Source organism: Pelmatolapia mariae, linkage group LG16_19 (assembly GCF_036321145.2).
Source record: "Pelmatolapia mariae isolate MD_Pm_ZW linkage group LG16_19, Pm_UMD_F_2, whole genome shotgun sequence".
In the NCBI taxonomy this organism is placed as follows: Eukaryota; Metazoa; Chordata; class Actinopteri; order Cichliformes; family Cichlidae; genus Pelmatolapia; species Pelmatolapia mariae.
In genome coordinates, this window is record NC_086241.1 from 62,341,644 (window position 1) to 62,358,490 (window position 16,847).

Sequence of the window (16,847 nt, forward strand, 5' to 3'; positions counted from 1 at the left end):
CAATGAAGCCAACAGGTGGACACCCACTGCTCACTGGCTACACGTTCTGTCAATAAAAAGTTCTAAATGGAACCTATGACCAAACAACAAAGCTCACAAGTGAATTGCATACCAGCTCTCCTCTGTGCAACACCTGGAAAGTGGGAGGAAAAAAAAAAACACCAGTAAATTATTTTCTGCTGATGGAAGCCTCTTGGTTTAGGTGAAATGTAAAGAGGTAGACAAATCCCCACCTTGCCTAAAATTACACCCAGGACAAGTTGCTCAGCCACATTATTATTATTATTATTTTCAGTTTGATTTGTGCAAAAGTTAAATTTATTTAAATATTTATCTTCTACCACTTTATGTTCATTGCCTCCTGGCCAGCTGTCAACCCCAAACTACAGTTTACCTCTAAGGAAGGAAGTGCTAACTGGTTCTGAAGGCTGATCTGACAGGTGCTCTCTGGCAGCAAAAACAGAATTCAGGAAGTTGTTGCTTATATAAAACCACCACCGAACAAAACACAAGGCACTGTATTCAGCTGAAATCCTTGTTGATGATTCTAGGGCTTTTCTCAAAAATGATGGTTTTAGATCTCTAGAGTTTGACAGGACAAAAGAAAATCCAAGAATGTATTAATCTAATCTACTTTTTCCTGTTCTTTTGCCTGTGTTCAAGCTTATGTTTCATCATGCTGACTGTGCCTGAGAAGGGTCTCCCTGTGTTTCAGGAATCCATCGGCTGATTAGTAGGTCACTGCAAAGACCTACAGCCAAGACCACAAGCCTCTTTGTACTCAATCGCGGCCAGAGAAACGCTCTTTGTGTGTGTGAGAGGGAGCTTGAAAGGGAGAAAAAGAAAGTCTGACGTCAAAACCGGCTTCGGTGAGAAGTGGAGCCCCAGAGAGGGAAAGTTTCAGATCATCCTAAAGCAACAAAACAAACTGAGTAGCTCTGAGGTTATGTACAGACAATTTTATTATACATTTATGTAACAAAATACAGTTTATTAACTTGTGTTTTGAGCAAAGACAACAGGAAAGAGGGTGGAAAGTGTGGCAGGAAACCAAGAGAACAGCAATGAGTGGGATTTTGCAAAGCGAGGAATCCTGCTCCGGGCAAACGCACACCAACCGCTAACTCGCTCATAAAGACAATCTTGTTTAAAAAAAGAAAAAGAAAAGGAGAACTTTGAGAAGGTTGGGCTCTGTGTGTGTGTCTGTATGGATACAGACACACACACACTCCACTTAGCTTGAGTCATTATCAGCTTGCGTTTCATCCAGTAAGCCATCCAAGTGTCCAGATGGTCAGAAAAGCTGCTCCAATGCTCTCCCTCTTTCTCCCTCCCTGCTAGACACACTCCTTTGGAGGAGGAAAAAAAAAGGTTATGCCAGCAAGCGACTGAAGCCAAACAGGGGAGGGATACAGATTGGATGTCAGGTGGATTTAACTGCAAGAGGAGCAGCCAAAGACTAGAAAGCTGAATTTGGATCAGTTGCTGCTCTTGCTCTGTCTCCTCATATTTTCTGCTCAGATGATATAGAATTCAATTGAAATTTCCCCCCTTTCCTTTTAATTTTTTTTCTTTAAAAAGTAAAAAATTCAAGTGCTACCCGACTCCATTATTATGAGTGGGGAAGAGTGCCAGCACGCTGGCTGCCCAGAGTCCGCTCTGCTTGTTTAATGTGAACCCAAACGGTGTGCTGTTTCGAATAATCTCCTAGAGAGAGAAGTAAAAACGTGCAGCATTACTGTCTCAGCCCGTCCCGCTCTGTTACAGGCTTCTGTGTTGTTAAGCAGTGGTTGGGCTGGGCTGGAGGGGGTTAATGGTCATGGCTAAGGAGACTGGAGGCTTTGTACTGCAGGTATTATCTCGCGTAGAAACAGAAGAGCTCTGTTACGTTTCCCCCTCAGTAGCCATATTTGTCATTTAGGTGTGTGCGTCCATCTCCAGTCTGACCTACAAGTGAAGAAAAGACACGAGTAAACAAAAGGTGCATCCACCTCCTCACGCATAGAAATTAAAAAGCAAATTCTTGTCAAACTGGGCAACAGGAGTATCACATGCGTTTGCATACCTCATCATTAACCTAATCGCAGCAGTGCAGTTAAATCTGACCTAGAATAAAAGCTCAATCTGGCAGCTGTTTATGCAATTCAAGCTTATCGTATCCCTTAATTGTGACTTTGATCTGCATTCCTCAGCAAACAATGAAAATGTTGCAGCTATTTCAGCTGTGCAAATGTACCATGAAAGCCTGTTTGATTCCTTTGGTCAGGAAAATATTTGGGCCTTTCTTCGTTCCAGCAGAGGAAATGTGCAACCTGGCCGGTGTCAGTGAGTCAAAAGAACTGCTGTAATTCTATCTCTTAAAACAACAGCAGGGTTAAGCTAACCACTACTGTTCCTGCTGCTTAACAAGACTGAGTGTGATGCAGGGATGTGATCAGCTGATCGTCAGTCACAGAGCTCGGGAGGTTTACCTGCAGGAGGCACCCACACAGAATAATCGGGGTCGTCTTGTGGATACTGTGCTGACAGCTGCACAGGAGGCTGTGGAGACACACATGACGAGGAAATTCACTTTATGCATTCATGTGGCAATAAACTGTACAGGTATACATTTCCTGCTGTGATTGTGGGCCTACCCTGCCGGGGCCCATCACTCTCTTCTTTTTCTTGGGGCTGGGGTCTGTCGCTGGCTCGCCGGCACCTTTGGATTTGGACTCTGGGGACATGCAGGTAATGTAAATTAGTGGTGGAGCACCAAGTACTTGATGCATGCTCATCATCTAGGTAAGTAAATCCCAAAAGGTTGATTCTGTTCATCTGGACGTAGCGTTTTCAGTGGGAGAATCGTTTCGTCACTCATCCAAGTGACTTCTTCAGTCTCAGCTGACTGCAGGTTTCCCCAATCTTATAAACAGTACATTTGCTCAATGACTGAAAGTGGGCTAGTTTCAGTCATTCTGCAAATGTATTATTTATAAGAATTGAATTAAATAGCATCAATAATACCAACTGGATACTATCATTTTAAGGACAAGCTCAAAACTTCCTCTGCGTTTCATGCACCAGGTCTCCACCATGTTTCATGACAATCATCCAGATCATTTTTCTGCGATCTTGCTCCCAAACAGAGAATAAACGCCCTCACTGCATTCCTCCACCTCGACTCTTGCAAAGGTCACCCAGACTTCAAAGTCTTAGCAATAAAGTTCAAATTCAGAAAAGGGGCATTTATGTGTTATAAAGGTTGTGGTAAATTTTTTTTTTTTTTACTGAATGCCAGAGGGGAAAGAAGATTTAACACTACATCTAAGAGAGAGTACAGAGAAATATTTTAAAGCAATAAAACACGACACCTGGACTCGAAGGGGCCGCCGGCTTGTTGCTGCTATGCTCGGGAACCTGCTCCACTGCTTCAGACTCCCCGCTCCTCCTCTGCTGTTTGTGGCTTTGATCTGACATGAAGGCATGAAAACAGAAATAAAGTGTGTAATAATGAGGACACGCACGATTCAGCACATCCTGTTAAGACTTCAAATATGAGCCACAGGGACAGATATTACTTGACTTTGTACCTAAAGTGCAAAAAATAGAACATGAAAGAAGGAGATCTAAGCATTTCACTGCGACATATTTAATCTGTTTATATGTACGAGGAGGCGTTACAGTATGACAGCAGCATGCATTGCAGATTTACTGCCATCCAGTGGCTTAAAGAAAAATTTCAATTAAATGCATGAACATAAAAAAGGCATTCTGCATGTTTTTGTGCTTTTACCTTTCAGGTGTTCTGAGACTTTGAGTTGATCTCTTTTATTCTCAGAGGGAGACGATTCTTTAGATGTCGATGCGCCGGACTCAGCAATACCTTTACCAGGTAGTTCATCATTATCCTCACTTTTGTCTGCCACTGCCTCCCCTTCTTCTTCTTCTTCTTCTTCTTCCTCCTCCTCCTCTTCTTCCCCATCAGGTGGAAGTTCTTTCATGTTGAAGAGCTCAGCAGGCAGGTTAGGCCGCTTAGGAGGCAACTTCTGCAAGAGAAAAGAAAATGCAGTTAGTGCTGGGTGCTATGACCTAAAATTAGCATCACAGTATTTTATTAAGTACAAAAAAATGTAAATAAAACAAACCACACAAACAAACAACTGAGCTCTGTTAGTAGGAAGATAAAGGCCACAAATTAAGGGAGGGTGACATACAATACAAGGAAAAGCAATTATCATAATAAAGCAGGAAATGGAAACAAGGAAAGCAGGCAGGGGTGCCTCCTCCTCTCCTTCATCCTCGATCCTACTGCCTGTGACCTGGATGTCGCTCTCACCATGCCATGCTGAAGGATGTATCAGTTCCTAATATGGATTTGGAGGGCACAGGCAAAAGGAGGCTTGCCAAAGAAGCCATTATCGAAGATGCACTGGAGTTTGTCATTTTCAATTGTGTAACAGTGTTTTTGTCTTCAGATATAAAAGAGGTGTAGCTAACAGCTGTACTGTAAAAGCCAAGGTGAGAGGAGGACTCTTAAAGCCACTGGTCCTTTTTATTCATGTTGTATCAGTTATTTAAGCTAGTAAAGGACAGAAAGTCTGACAGTCTCTTCCTCACCTCCTGTGCTTGGCTCTCATTCTCGTGGAGAGAATGTACAATTTGGGAAATGAGGAGAAGGGCAGTGACCAAAAAACCAATAACAAGAACCAAATAAGTGAAATCCATTACAAGAACCCTGCACCATTACAGTTACCTTTGCCTCTCCTGGTTTGCTGTTGCTGCATGGGCAGAGTAACTTGAGCCTGGCTCACAGTAAAAGTCCAGTACAGAGCTCCTTGCTTAGCGCTCTCTTTTCTTTATCCTCCATCTATTTTTACTACAGCGCAAGGCCTTTCCCAGGTCTGCTAGTCCATCTGGCTAGCTATCAAGCTTTTTAGTAATTGTGCAGTTATTATGTTAGACATTTTTTATTAACCCAGACTTCTTATGTAGTCACCCTAAAAGGCTCGATTTATGCAGGAAACCCTTGACTTATATTAACTTATTTCTATCTGATCAGAACTTTGAGTACAAAGTATACACGGTTAATGCAGGTCTTACATATAATACATTTAAAAGTCACAGTTGGTAGGGGAGTATTTGAAGAATTCATATCATGCATAAAGTTATAACTTAAAAGCACCAACTTCAGTGGAAATGCAAGCACGTCAAAAAGCACATACCCCAATAGTACCAGTTTTCAGTTTGAATTTGCTCCCTCCCTTCATGGCTCCAAACATCGGCAGGGTCTTTTTCGACTTCTGCTCCGAGCTGCTATCAAATCAAGACAGATCAAAATATCAACTTCAATCTGACACGTTTCTAAAGATAGCTTTTAGGTTAAAAACTGCTGCTTCGTCTGACCCGGGCAGCAAGGAGGGCATCTGCGCTGGCCTCGTGAGTTCAACCAGTTTGCGGAGCCTCTGAGCATCTTTCCGCAAGTCGGCCAAGTGCACGTGAAGCTTCCTGCGCTCCACCGCGTCCATTGCTACCTCGCTTTTCACTGCGGTCATGAAGGCCTCCAGCGAGTCCTCAGTCGATGACGTCAAAGACTCTGATAGGAGTGAAAAGTTACACACTGGACCTTTTAAACTGTGTAGAAGTGTGAACAGGTGATCACAGCTCACCTCCTTTTCCAGCACTGAGCTTTTTCTGAGTCTCTGCCAACTCCTTCTCCACCTCTGCCAGTTTGGCCACCTACAGAAAAATAATCAACAGTTACGGACACGTACAGAAAATCGCTTCTTTCTTTAGATGTGTTTTAATGGCTGATGATGCTTTAAATGCTCTTGATTTGTCTGTCAGGTATAAAATCTCCTTCTCAGTTTGCGGACAGACAAGTCCTGGATACACTACATGAGTAAACTTCATTAAAAGGGACATTTATATAAAGCTCTTCTAGTTTCACTGACAACATAAGCCACATTTCACCTGTTCACCTATAGTCATGTAGCATACTTTCAACACATGTGATCCATTTACCAAATAATCACTTAAGCTGACATACATGTGTTGGACTGTGGGAGGATGTGTAAGCAGACCAGGAGATCTGAGCCCAGAATTCCTCTTGTTGTGATTGAACAATAACCTAACAATTGCGCTATACAGATGGTGGAAATGTAGACCAGTATAAATCGTCCACAGTAACACAGGAAGAACACCTGAGTTAACCAAAGTTAGTGAGAACCTGGAATTTTTTTTTAAATGAGCCAGTAACCATGGGCAACCTTTTCCCTTTCACAAAATACTGTTAATATTTTTTCTCATGTCTCATCAAAGAAAAGCAGAATTGTCAGGGTGCCGGACACGACAGAAGCACTGCATGAGCTGGCACAGTCATGAGCCACATCATGATGATGGAGGACATGACCACATGTCTACAATGTCCGTCTATCTGATGGCCAAGTATCATTTTTGAGTATATTGTGCACAAAGCAGACTCTGGAAGCTCTTAGGACTTCAATGAATAATTGAAGCTTAGAAATTTGTGATAATGTACAAAATGACAGTGACAGGTAATTTACAAGTTATTTAGCACCAGCTTCTCTAAACAAGTGGAGATTGTAGTGGGGCCTGGTAACGGATGTCCTTTACCAGGTGACCTAGCTATCCCAGACCAACCGAAGACAAAAGTGTAAAGATTTTTAACAATGTCAAGTGCTGGATGTTGATATTAAACATGACTAAATACAGAGTTTTCTCTACTCATTTTCCTACTCTTGGCTAACAGAATATCCCATTTAGGTATTCTTAGGCATGCACCTCTGGCTCCACCCACCTGCTGCTTTTCTGTCTGTGAAAGGAAGCCAGTCATAAGAAAGATGGTTAAAGAGAGCCAAGGAGCTAAGAAAGTTTGTTTCAGACAGGATGAACTGAGGGACGGCACCATGGCCCAGCATATAAATATGGAGCTGGAAATTTACAGAATAGGTCCCCTTACAGACAGTGGAGCCCTTAAAACTTTCAGAAAACAGCCTGAAAGACAGTACCTAGTTGATGCTCTCACTGTTGTCTGTTGTTTTTACGCTCCTGTCATTTATAAAACTATGCAGATGTTTACCAGTGAGTCATAGGTCTCGGGCCGCTCCTCGAGCTTTCCCGCTTTCTTCATTCGTTCCTGCCTTTTCCTCTCCACTGTGCCGGTTCTATCCAGGAAGGTGTCATCATCGCTGTCATAGTAGTCATCGTCTTCCCAGTTCTTCTTCTTGCGCTTACGGGACACTGAAAATCAGATGCAGAAACTCTTACTGAATTTTCCAACACAACTTCCAGTCCTCTCAACACGGGACTGAGCACACAAACCTGCTTCCTGGCGCAGCAGCCCTCTGGCTTCCAGCATTCGACACGCCTCCAGACAGCACTGGATGGCAGCTTCTTTCTTCTTTCCTGTGTGGGTCACCTCTGCAACCAGCTGACGACCCATAGCGTCGTCCACCGGCAGCCTGTTTAAAAAAAAAAAAAAAAATATCACAGTCAGCGCATACAGCTCGATAAACACTTCACAGCCTGCCAGGAAAAAAAACAAAAGAATTTATTCCCCTTACTTTATTCTACAAAGCCAGGTGCCGTGGTTCTTGTCCTCATACTCAAACTCCAGCTCCTCCCCTACAGAAGACAAGCAAAGAAGTTCAGCGAAAAAAAGCAGAATCTGCTGTCTGTGAGTTCTAGTTAACTGCTAGTTGGTATATTCTTTAACCCCTACAATAGAGAGTATTTAACCATTTTTTAATCTCATGAGACAGTAAAGGTTTTTTTGGGATTTTCAGCTGTTGGTCATAAAAAACAAAAACAAAGAATTTGGACCCTTCATTTTGATGTATGGTTTTTAACCAACCTTAGGCCAACTTGCCCAAAATAACCCTTGACCTTTTGGAGTAACTGATTTTTTTTTTTCCAGCAAATATGTACAGACCTTAATTTCCTTGATTTTAATTTCAGTCTTTTAATGCCCTGCAATACTTCTTCTCACCTTCTCTGTCATAAAAGCCCTGCAAAGCCTTCTTGGGGTCCTTCAGGTAGGCTGCTTCCTGGTCTTCGTGGAATTCTGTTGAAAAGGGGTTTTCCTCGTTCTCGTCTTCCTCTGGAGCTGCTTCTTCGGCTGCAGGGAGGATTTGTGCAGAGGTAATGTGAAAGGTAAGAGAAAGACCCAAAACACCGAAATCATGTATCAAACCAAATGACATGTAACCCACTCCAGCTTCATCCAGCAACAGCAGTGACACACTCACCCATTCCCCACGAACAGCCAGAGTCTTCATTTGACACTCTGCCATCGCCCTTGTTTTCATCCTCCTCTTCTTCTTTTTCCTCATCAGAACCATCTCCCATCATCCTCTTCTCCAGCTCTTCCTTCTGTTTGCGAGCTTTTTCCCTCAACTCTGTCACTGTCAGTTCAGACTCGTCTTCCTCATCAAACTCTGGACCCTGCAAAAAGAAAACGAAGCTCAACACTCAAAAATGTTACTCTTTTTTAAAATATATCCTTTCACACCGTTTTAGACACTGAAAATCTTACATGCATAAAACATTTTTCTGGTACATGAAGCAGAAATCAGTTACAGTACTGGATGTTTGTAATTTTGATTGATAGATGATTCTTTTTCTTTGCATAACACACAAGCTTCTCTCTCCACAGCCAGCTCTCCCTCTCCCAGCTCTTCTAAAAACACAGCATGGCATTTCAAGCGAGTTAAAAGAAATGTTCTCTCTAGCCTGTCCTGAATCTCCTCCCAAATGGACATGCCCAGAAACACCTCAGCAAGCACACATGCAGGAGCAGCTTTACACGTCTTTTGGCTCTTTCTGATGTTGAGAAGCACCAGTCTATTCTCTCATCCCATCTCTCGCCAGTGTAGAAAGACCCCAAGATAACTGAACTCATCATACCCAGCACAAGCTGGATTTCACTGCTCGGTAAAGCCAGCAGGCATCATTCACAAAAGGAAAGTTGTGATTCTAAGGCCACCAGCCACCCTCCACCTTCTGGCTGTATTTAAAAATTCTGTCCATAAGAATTATGGAAAGAATCATTGATAAAGTGCAGCCCTGGGACTCTCATGAGACTAACTTAGTGCAGTCAATGCTAACCAGGTTTACATGCAGGAGTACAGGGACTGAATAACTCATAATAAAGGGTCATACTCCAAAAACATTGACCAAAGGACTGCCCTGAGGTATGAAGTTGAATGCCTTTTCCAAATTCATGCATCCAAAACATCCCTAATGTAAAAGGCTGGCTAAAAACTGCACTCAAAATCTGGGAGTGCTTTATATGATGGATAATATATTTTTAATGATTAATGGGTTAACAGCTTAATATAAGAAAAAAATATTGATTCTTTTTTGTATCATGTCAGATACACGCTGATATAACCTTCTAAAAGTAAAGAATGATGCGGCAAAAGATGCTTGCGGTAACTGATGTGTGTGGTACCTGTAGCGTAACATATGGTGGTATGACAAGTGGTGTTTTCACACCACTTACTAATTATTATTATATATTGTGACAAATAGCAGCCACGTCATTCTGCCTTTTTAAAGTAACTATCATACTGCTGGTACATATGAAGAATATTGCCTCTATATTAAAGCAGACCTCTTGTCTTTTTTGTATTTTCCGTCATATATATCCTGTTTCAGTTGTTTCAGTTATGGTTTATCATGTTAAACGTGGCCAAAGACTGAAATGCTAGTGTGTAGATAATTTGTGTAAGCTGAAAGCTCTAAACACGGCATTTCTTACAGTTTTCCCCAACACTTTAATCTGTATGATGCCATAGTTATACTTAGGCACACAGAAGCCACACCCATCTGCTGCTCAAATGTTCTGCTTAAATGCCATAGCCAATCACAATACAATTTCCTTAATGAGTGAGAAGCTAAAACTGCATACTGCAAACAGAGGATGAACCAGGGAGCAGCACAAAGGCCCAGTATGGGAAAAATTTGGATTATTTTGAAGTGTGAACCGCGCAAAGTTACACTAGAAGAGTCCAAGAGTAAAGCATAAAAAGTATCATTTAAAGCTGTTTAATAATGCACAGGCATGATTAACTGAATTCGTGTTTATTCTACAGATAAACAATTTTGTGTAGCTGCAAGGAATCCATAAGAGAACTTGATCAGCCCAACCAGGCAAGATTAGCACTGTGTCAAACAGCTAAAATCAAGACATTTTAGAGACCCTCCCTGTCATCGTTGATCACCACAACAGACATTACCTGCAGGATAAAAAGCCTCGTGCTTCCTCCAAACTTCAACACGTGCCCCACGCGGACTCTGATGTAAGTTTTCGGTGGGATCTTGTTCTTGTTCACCACAGTGCCGTGCGTGCTGCTCAAGTCGTAGATGTAGAAGCCCTTTTCTTCTCCCATGCAGCCCGCGTCCTCCCCGGCCTCTCCACGGTATTGAATCACTGCGTGGTACCTGGAGATTGAGGGGTGCTCCAGGGAGAGATCGCACACAGGTAAACGTCCAACCACAAAGTAGCTCTTGTCCACTAATGGCACCTGATCCACTATGGTGCCATTTTTTAGGATTTCAAGAGCGTACGGGGTATCCGAAGCACTGCCACCCCAGGGAGGCTCTGTGTAAGGGAGAGGGGGTAATTTGCCAACTTGGGGGGCTTTAGTAGTGAGCGCTCGAGGTTTAGCTTCTGGTTTGGTTTTGTCCTTTTCGGACTTTTTGTCCTTTTCTTGGCCTTTTTCAGAAGTTTTGCCTTCACCGACAGCTTTATTTTCTGTGATGGATTTGGACGGAGCAGTGACGTTGGTGCGTTTTGCAGTGAAGCTAGGCGCCGCAAAAAGAGCCGGTTTCTTGAAAGGCTCCTCCGGTTCTGGTTGTTTAGTTTTACCCGAGTCTTTCTCTTCGGCTTCCTCTCCATTTTCTGGTGCCAAACGCTCATTAGAGTCCATTACAGAGTTCATTTCGTCGCCTGTGTCCATCACGTCTGCTGCTGGCGGGGAGGCGGCCATGTTTATTTGGTGCAGCTCTGAAACTTGGCCGGGTACTTTAACCTTTAAAAATTTACAACTACATCTGATCAATTATGTAAATCGAAGGAAAGCCGTCGGATATTATAAATTCTTAAACAGTCCCACGTTACATGAATATATTTTTTAATTTGTACAATTCAAAACAAACGTTTTGTTGTGGAACTAAACATTCAACATAGCTATTTACCCGAGTTCTTTTCCTCCAAGGACGAAAACCCTTAGTTTCCTGTTCAGCTTTCTTCAACATTCAATCAACAGCAGACGTTTCCTCCATCCCAGGGTAACAGCAATGTGTTTTTTAACCTCATTTACATTAATAAACATGCCCGTGATGCATTAAAATGTGTAGTTCGGCGTTGAGTTAAAATAAACGAGTGCATCAGTAACTCAAACCGCAAAGGTCCTGGAACCCAGCTTTATACTCCAGCCAGACAACAGACATTTTGTGCGTTTTTCTGTCATTCGAAAAACATCAGTTTTTGTTAATCATAGACTTCAGACTTTAAAGGAACCAATGCAGTTTGATCTTCTTTTCGGCATATAAAAGCATAGCGAATAGACATGTATCCTGCCGCTCTTTCATCAGTTATTAAATTTGGAGAGGCTGCTAGCCACGCTGTCTTGGTTTATCATAAATGTTGTCCTTAAAATATGTCAAATGTACGAAAAGTGATCATGAGATAACAATGTAGTTGTAACAGATCTTTTAAATGTTGTGTTAGCGTTTTCAGCGTTTCACAAAACCAGTATTTCACAACTTCAACTTTGTTTAAAATTGTTCGCCTGTGATCAACATTTGGCGTAATTTGCTCTGAAATTAACCGGAGTCGTATACATTTAACGAACTGGTTTTATTTAGAGACCTTTTGTCAAGAGGCATTTAAGTACAATCCGAAAGCTGGACATTATTGAGGTTGATTGGCCTCGCAGAATATTTAAAGTAATTGCAATACTGGTGGTGCAGAGTGGATCAGGATAATAACGTAAATTGAATTGTTCAAGTCGTTTTCTTGTAAATAACTAACTTTATTTTTATTTATTTACATTTTACAGTGGGTTTTAAATTACACCTATGCTTGTAACATTGCAAGAAATAGCAGGAAGCTTCATTTATTTCTCTGTTAGGGTGAGAAATAAAACAGTTTTGGTCCCTCTCTAAAGAGGCTTTGAAATCCCAGCAAACTAAATCACAAGGCTTTTAACAGAAATACGTGACAATCTTTTGTTTTGTACAGTAGGTTTTAATTTACGCGAGCCTAAATACTTATAGGTTTACTGTTAATTATGTTAAGAGAGGTTCATTGCCTTAACTAAATACCTGACAAAAGGGTAGCTTTGATTCAGCAAAGCTCAGTGTGTTCCTTTGGCAGCTGCACACTTTGTTCAGTGAAATAATCACATTTTAATGCATGGTTTAAAGCCAAACCAGACAGTAATGCAGGAAAACAAAGAATAAAATTGCTTGAATTTAAAACAAAATCAGTTTCATACTGAACAAATTAATATGAACAATAGTTGCCTTGGTGTTTTCAAAACTTATTCACATTTTCTATACCCCCTTTCTGTTTTAGTCTCAACTGCAGTCTATATTCTCCTTGTGTCGTCATGATGCGTTACTGGGGTGAGATCCCGGGGCCTGCGGGGGCTCCTCCCAGTCGCAGTTCCTTTGACTTGCTCCAGCGTGAGTTTCGCTCCGTGGAGATGCAGGACCCTCCCTTGCACCAGCCCTCTGCACAGCGGCCACGGCCCACCACAATGCTTGATATCCCCTCTGAGCCGTGCAGCCTCACCATCCACACAGTGCAGCTGTGCCAGCACGTTCGCCGTCTCCGAGGTCTTCTGGCAGCAGCCCAAGCCCAATCTCAGGGTCAGAGCTCAACATCCTCCGAGGGTGGCAGCAAGCTGGACGAGGCTGATACCAACCTGCCGTTACGCCCTCCCACCCCACCTGTTATGCCAGATGACCTGCTACCTGTGGATAGCAAAGCCCCCCGACAGCCCTTTCAGCTCCGCCACAGCGACCCTGAAAGTGACTTTTATAAGTAAGTTTCAGATTGCAGTCCTCTTTTCTAAATCAATACCTCTATATCTATAAAAAGTAATTTCATGGGAATTCAATGACCACCTCCCATCACGATCAGCTGATGGGAGAAGGAAGTAATAGATTTAGACACCGAAGGACTCTAAATCCCAAATTTCTGTGTATTCCACTTTTCTCATATAAATCTTAGTCAACAATGATTCTTTATCTCCTTCCTTCTTCTGTTTTTAGAGGTAAAGGCGAACAGGTCACAGAACTGAGTTGGCCCTCCTGTAGGCAGCTACTGTATCAGTCTGTAGCGACCGTCCTGGCCCATGCTGGCTTCGAATCTGCTCAGGAAAGCGTCCTGGAGACGCTCACGGACCTGGTCCACGAGCATTACCTGCGTCTAACCCGCCTGCTGCGGGTGGCAGTGGACAGGGAGGCTCGACTTGGAGCCAGTCCCTTCCCAGATGTGGTGGAGCAGGTGTTCCATGAGGTGGGAATTGGCAGCGTCCTGGCCTTGCAGCGATTCTGGCAAGTGAGGATCAAGGACTATCACAGCTACATGCTGCAGGTAAGGCTGGAAAGAAAATAGAAATTAAAAATAAATACATGAGACAACATCAATTTGTCATCCTCCAAAGACTTATACTTATCTGTTTCATATCTCTGGCTGTTTAACTGTATGTTTTTTCTACATTGAATTAGAGCTGAATGACTTCATAGAAAACCCTTAACAGTTGCATCATCCAGACTCCTACTTTATCGCAGAAATATCTTATTCCTACAGCTCAGTAAGGATCTATCAGAGGAATACGAGCGAATGGTAAATCCAGAGAAAGCTCTTGAGGACTCCAAGTCCCCGAAGATCAAGGTGGAGGCCATGAGTGACATTCCCTTCCCTGTTAGTGAGGAGCCTGAGGCTGACTTGGCCTCCGGGGACCAGGCTTTGCCAATGGGGGTCCTTGGTGCCAATGCTGAGAGGCTGGCTTCAGGGCTGGATGGAGACCATTCTCCTCATACCTCAGGTAAGATCATCCTAATCAAATGTTTTCTAGCACTTGGACTGATAAGTAGTAATTCCCAAGTTCAGTAGTTTAGTGTTTGAAATGCTTTGTGTCTACAACAGGTCATTACTGATCCCAGTGGTTGCATTACCTTCTTTCAATTACAACTGCAGAGTTGTCTGTAAGCTTTAACTCAGTTCTAAGATTTGACAATATTTGAGAGAGAACCTTAATGAGTCCCTATAAGAAGCACTTGGAGATAGTGGGGAGGAAGAACTCCCTTTTAACTAGAAGACACTTCTAAAAGAAGCAGGCTCACAGAACTGCGGACATCTTCCACTGTTCCATTAGCAACTTTATAGTAGTTTGTAGCAATGTTATTTGTTTGGTAATGGGAATTCTTAAACTAATCTTAATTAATGGGGATTCTTAATTAATCTTAATTATCACTTCAAGCACAAAGAGAAGTTAATATATATATTATAGAACTGCAACAGCATGGAATTAACCACATTCATATACTATAATGAATGATTGTTCTGTTTAGTCATAATTTTCATTTACTAAGGTTTTCAAAGCACTGACTGTAATTTTAAAAGTTATACATGAACTGGTTTCTCTCATGCTCCTTCAGCTTTCTCTTGAAGACAAGGTTTCTCACTACAGCAGGTTTATTTAAATAAATGTGAATAAATCCATTTGCCCATTTAGTGGTTAAAAAAAATTCCAATTCGCTACCTAATTCATCTTTGTTTCATGCATTTCCTAGGTGGCGGTGTGACAAACAACTCCCCTCTGTGGCCTCAGGTAAAAGTGGAGCCACAGGACGGCGAGGAAGGCCAAGCTTCGGCTCACCATCATCATCACCACCACCATCACCACCACCACGGGGTCCTGGGCGGAGATGTGTTTGAGGACGGTGGGCCCATGTCCACCATGAGTGAGTCAGGAGGAGTAATGGGGCCCTCACCCGGAGGGGTGGGATCTGATGGAAGCTATGCTTCACATTCGCCCGACTCCATGATGGTTGACGATTTTGACCAGAGACCCAAGAAACGGACAAAGAAGATGTGAGGCTGTTTTGGCAGAGAAACTGACTCTGAGCCAAAGTGCTGAAACACACCAGTGTTAATCTGACAAGAGTGCTGAACTCATGGTGGAAGGCGGGGTTTTTGTAGTTCTTTGTTTTTACTAAATATATTAATGGAGTTAATCACCAAAAGAATAAACATCTTCTGGGGAACCAGCTGCACTAATTCTGATCATGGAGTGTTTTTCACAAACAAATCTATAAGGAGTTAGTCAACAGTTAGCTTAATGAACAGGAAAAGGAAAAACTATGAAGCTCTAATACAAATTGTTTAGTTGAACAACTTCATAATTCAGCTGCAGGGTTTGTTTTCCCGAGCCATTAAGACTCTTGCTCCCCACACACCAATTATTACCATTTCCATTCATTATCATTAAAAGATGCTCTAAAAAGAGAAAATCCTTGTTCTCGTGAGCATGTCTCTGCATGCGATTATGATGTGTTCTCAACTTTCCCTGCTTCGGTTCACTTTACGCGTGGCCCGACAGAGTGGAACGATCTGCACACACCTCACACACCTGTCAACCTGAAGCCGCTCCGCAGAATTAGCATCTGTTTCGGTAATGAGGCCAACCTGTGAATGCAACACCAGAGGCAATTATGGGTTGGTTGTGTGCATCGCGAAGGGCGACATCAATCCAGTCTTAATGGCAAATTAATTAGGCCATGCATAATTTTGCATGTTCAATGAGCAGGCCTGTTTGAATACATGTGGTTTGCTTTTGTGTGGTCCTCTTTGGTTTTTACAATTAGCCAGGTAATTGTCTGTGCCTCAGGTAGGTCCTGATGGGGGTCATAACTATTGATATTCAATTAGCTGCATCTATTGATTGATGTTTGATTTGTTTTCTGCAGTTGAATGTGTCTGACTGCACAAAACAGTCTTCCAACTTATGAGGGAGCTATAAGAATTGTTGTCATTAGGACATGTCACCATGTTTTACTAACGTTATATGGATTAGCTTCTGCTCTGATGTTCTGCTGGTAAGCTTCACAGATCACATCAGGTTACCAGCGAATAAAATACAATGAATCCATTCAAATAATACAATTTCCCCAGATACGAGGGCAATCCCAAAGTAAGGTCTCCTATTGTTTTCGAAATACAAACAACCGTTTATTTTCCATAATATTTTCATCATTTTAAAGCTTGAAGACTTTTTGTCTACATAATCGCCATTTTGGTCGATACATTTTTGTAGACGCTGTGGCAGTTTTACAATACCCATGTCATATGGAAGATTTTGGAGAATGCTAGCGCCCTTGCTCAGCATTCCTCTTCTCCGGTTCTGAAATGGGCTTCTGAGTTGAGAGTGAGAAAGTCAATCAACAGTACACCTTTCGTTCCCCAAACACAGTTGCGCACCGGCGCACTGTGCGTGCAAGCATTCTCCACAACACCGCGCGTCCAAACGTCGCCCGTCAAACTGTCGCTCTCCTGCAAAACCTTGGAACTTCATCGCCCACCCACCCTACAGTTCGGACTTCGCACCCAGTGATTATCACCAGTTCCCAGAGTTGAAAGAACATTTGTTCGGAAGGCGATTCTGCGGCGGCGGCGAGCAGGCAGGTACGACATGGGCATTGTAAAACTGCCTACAAAAATTTCTACAAAAATGCATCGACCGAAATGGCGATTATGTAGACAAATAAGCCTTCAAACTTTAAAATGATGTAAATGTTATGGAAAATAAACGGTTGTTTGTATTTAT

General features: G+C 42.5%; 2 protein-coding genes across 3 annotated transcripts; one reads left to right on the forward strand and one right to left on the reverse strand.

Moving 5' to 3' along the window:
• Positions 1–944: 944 nt before the first annotated feature.
• On the reverse strand, positions 945–10,995 carry slc4a1ap (solute carrier family 4 member 1 adaptor protein). Of its 2 annotated transcripts, none has more exons than XM_063499251.1 (14): positions 10,242–10,995; positions 8,250–8,445; positions 7,991–8,119; positions 7,566–7,626; positions 7,324–7,463; positions 7,082–7,242; positions 5,649–5,718; positions 5,386–5,575; positions 5,205–5,292; positions 3,776–4,028; positions 3,354–3,452; positions 2,637–2,716; positions 2,472–2,541; positions 945–1,947 (listed from the first exon to the last, which is right to left on the reverse strand). In XM_063499251.1, the coding sequence occupies exons 1-14, from the start codon at positions 10,992–10,994 to the stop codon at positions 1,898–1,900; spliced, it is 2,340 nt and encodes a 779-aa protein (XP_063355321.1). In that variant the 5' UTR covers position 10,995; the 3' UTR covers positions 945–1,897. The 2 variants fall into 2 exon arrangements, with proteins under 2 accessions (XP_063355321.1, XP_063355320.1); XM_063499250.1 differs by having other exon boundaries at positions 5,205–5,295.
• Positions 10,996–11,209: 214 nt separating this feature from the next.
• On the forward strand, positions 11,210–16,767 carry supt7l (SPT7 like, STAGA complex subunit gamma). The gene is made up of 5 exons (XM_063498437.1): positions 11,210–11,295; positions 12,587–13,057; positions 13,288–13,612; positions 13,829–14,066; positions 14,815–16,767. Exons 2-5 carry the CDS (start codon positions 12,621–12,623, stop codon positions 15,117–15,119), a joined length of 1,305 nt encoding a protein of 434 aa, XP_063354507.1. The 5' UTR covers positions 11,210–11,295; positions 12,587–12,620; the 3' UTR covers positions 15,120–16,767.
• Positions 16,768–16,847: the final 80 nt, after the last annotated feature.

Coding starts and splice junctions, on each gene's coding strand:
- slc4a1ap (XM_063499250.1), bottom strand. CDS start 10,994: ATGGCCGCCTCCCCGCCAGCAGCAGACGTGATGGACACAGGCGACGAA. Junction 8,446..10,241: donor CGAGGCTTTTTATCCTGCAG/GTAATGTCTGTT, acceptor TTCTTTTTGCAG/GGTCCAGAGTTTGATGAGGA. Junction 7,464..7,565: donor ACCTGGCTTTGTAGAATAAA/GTAAGGGGAATA, acceptor TTTTTTAAACAG/GCTGCCGGTGGACGACGCTA.
- supt7l (XM_063498437.1), top strand. CDS start 12,621: ATGATGCGTTACTGGGGTGAGATCCCGGGGCCTGCGGGGGCTCCTCCC. Junction 13,613..13,828: donor ATCACAGCTACATGCTGCAG/GTAAGGCTGGAA, acceptor TTATTCCTACAG/CTCAGTAAGGATCTATCAGA. Junction 14,067..14,814: donor CCATTCTCCTCATACCTCAG/GTAAGATCATCC, acceptor TGCATTTCCTAG/GTGGCGGTGTGACAAACAAC.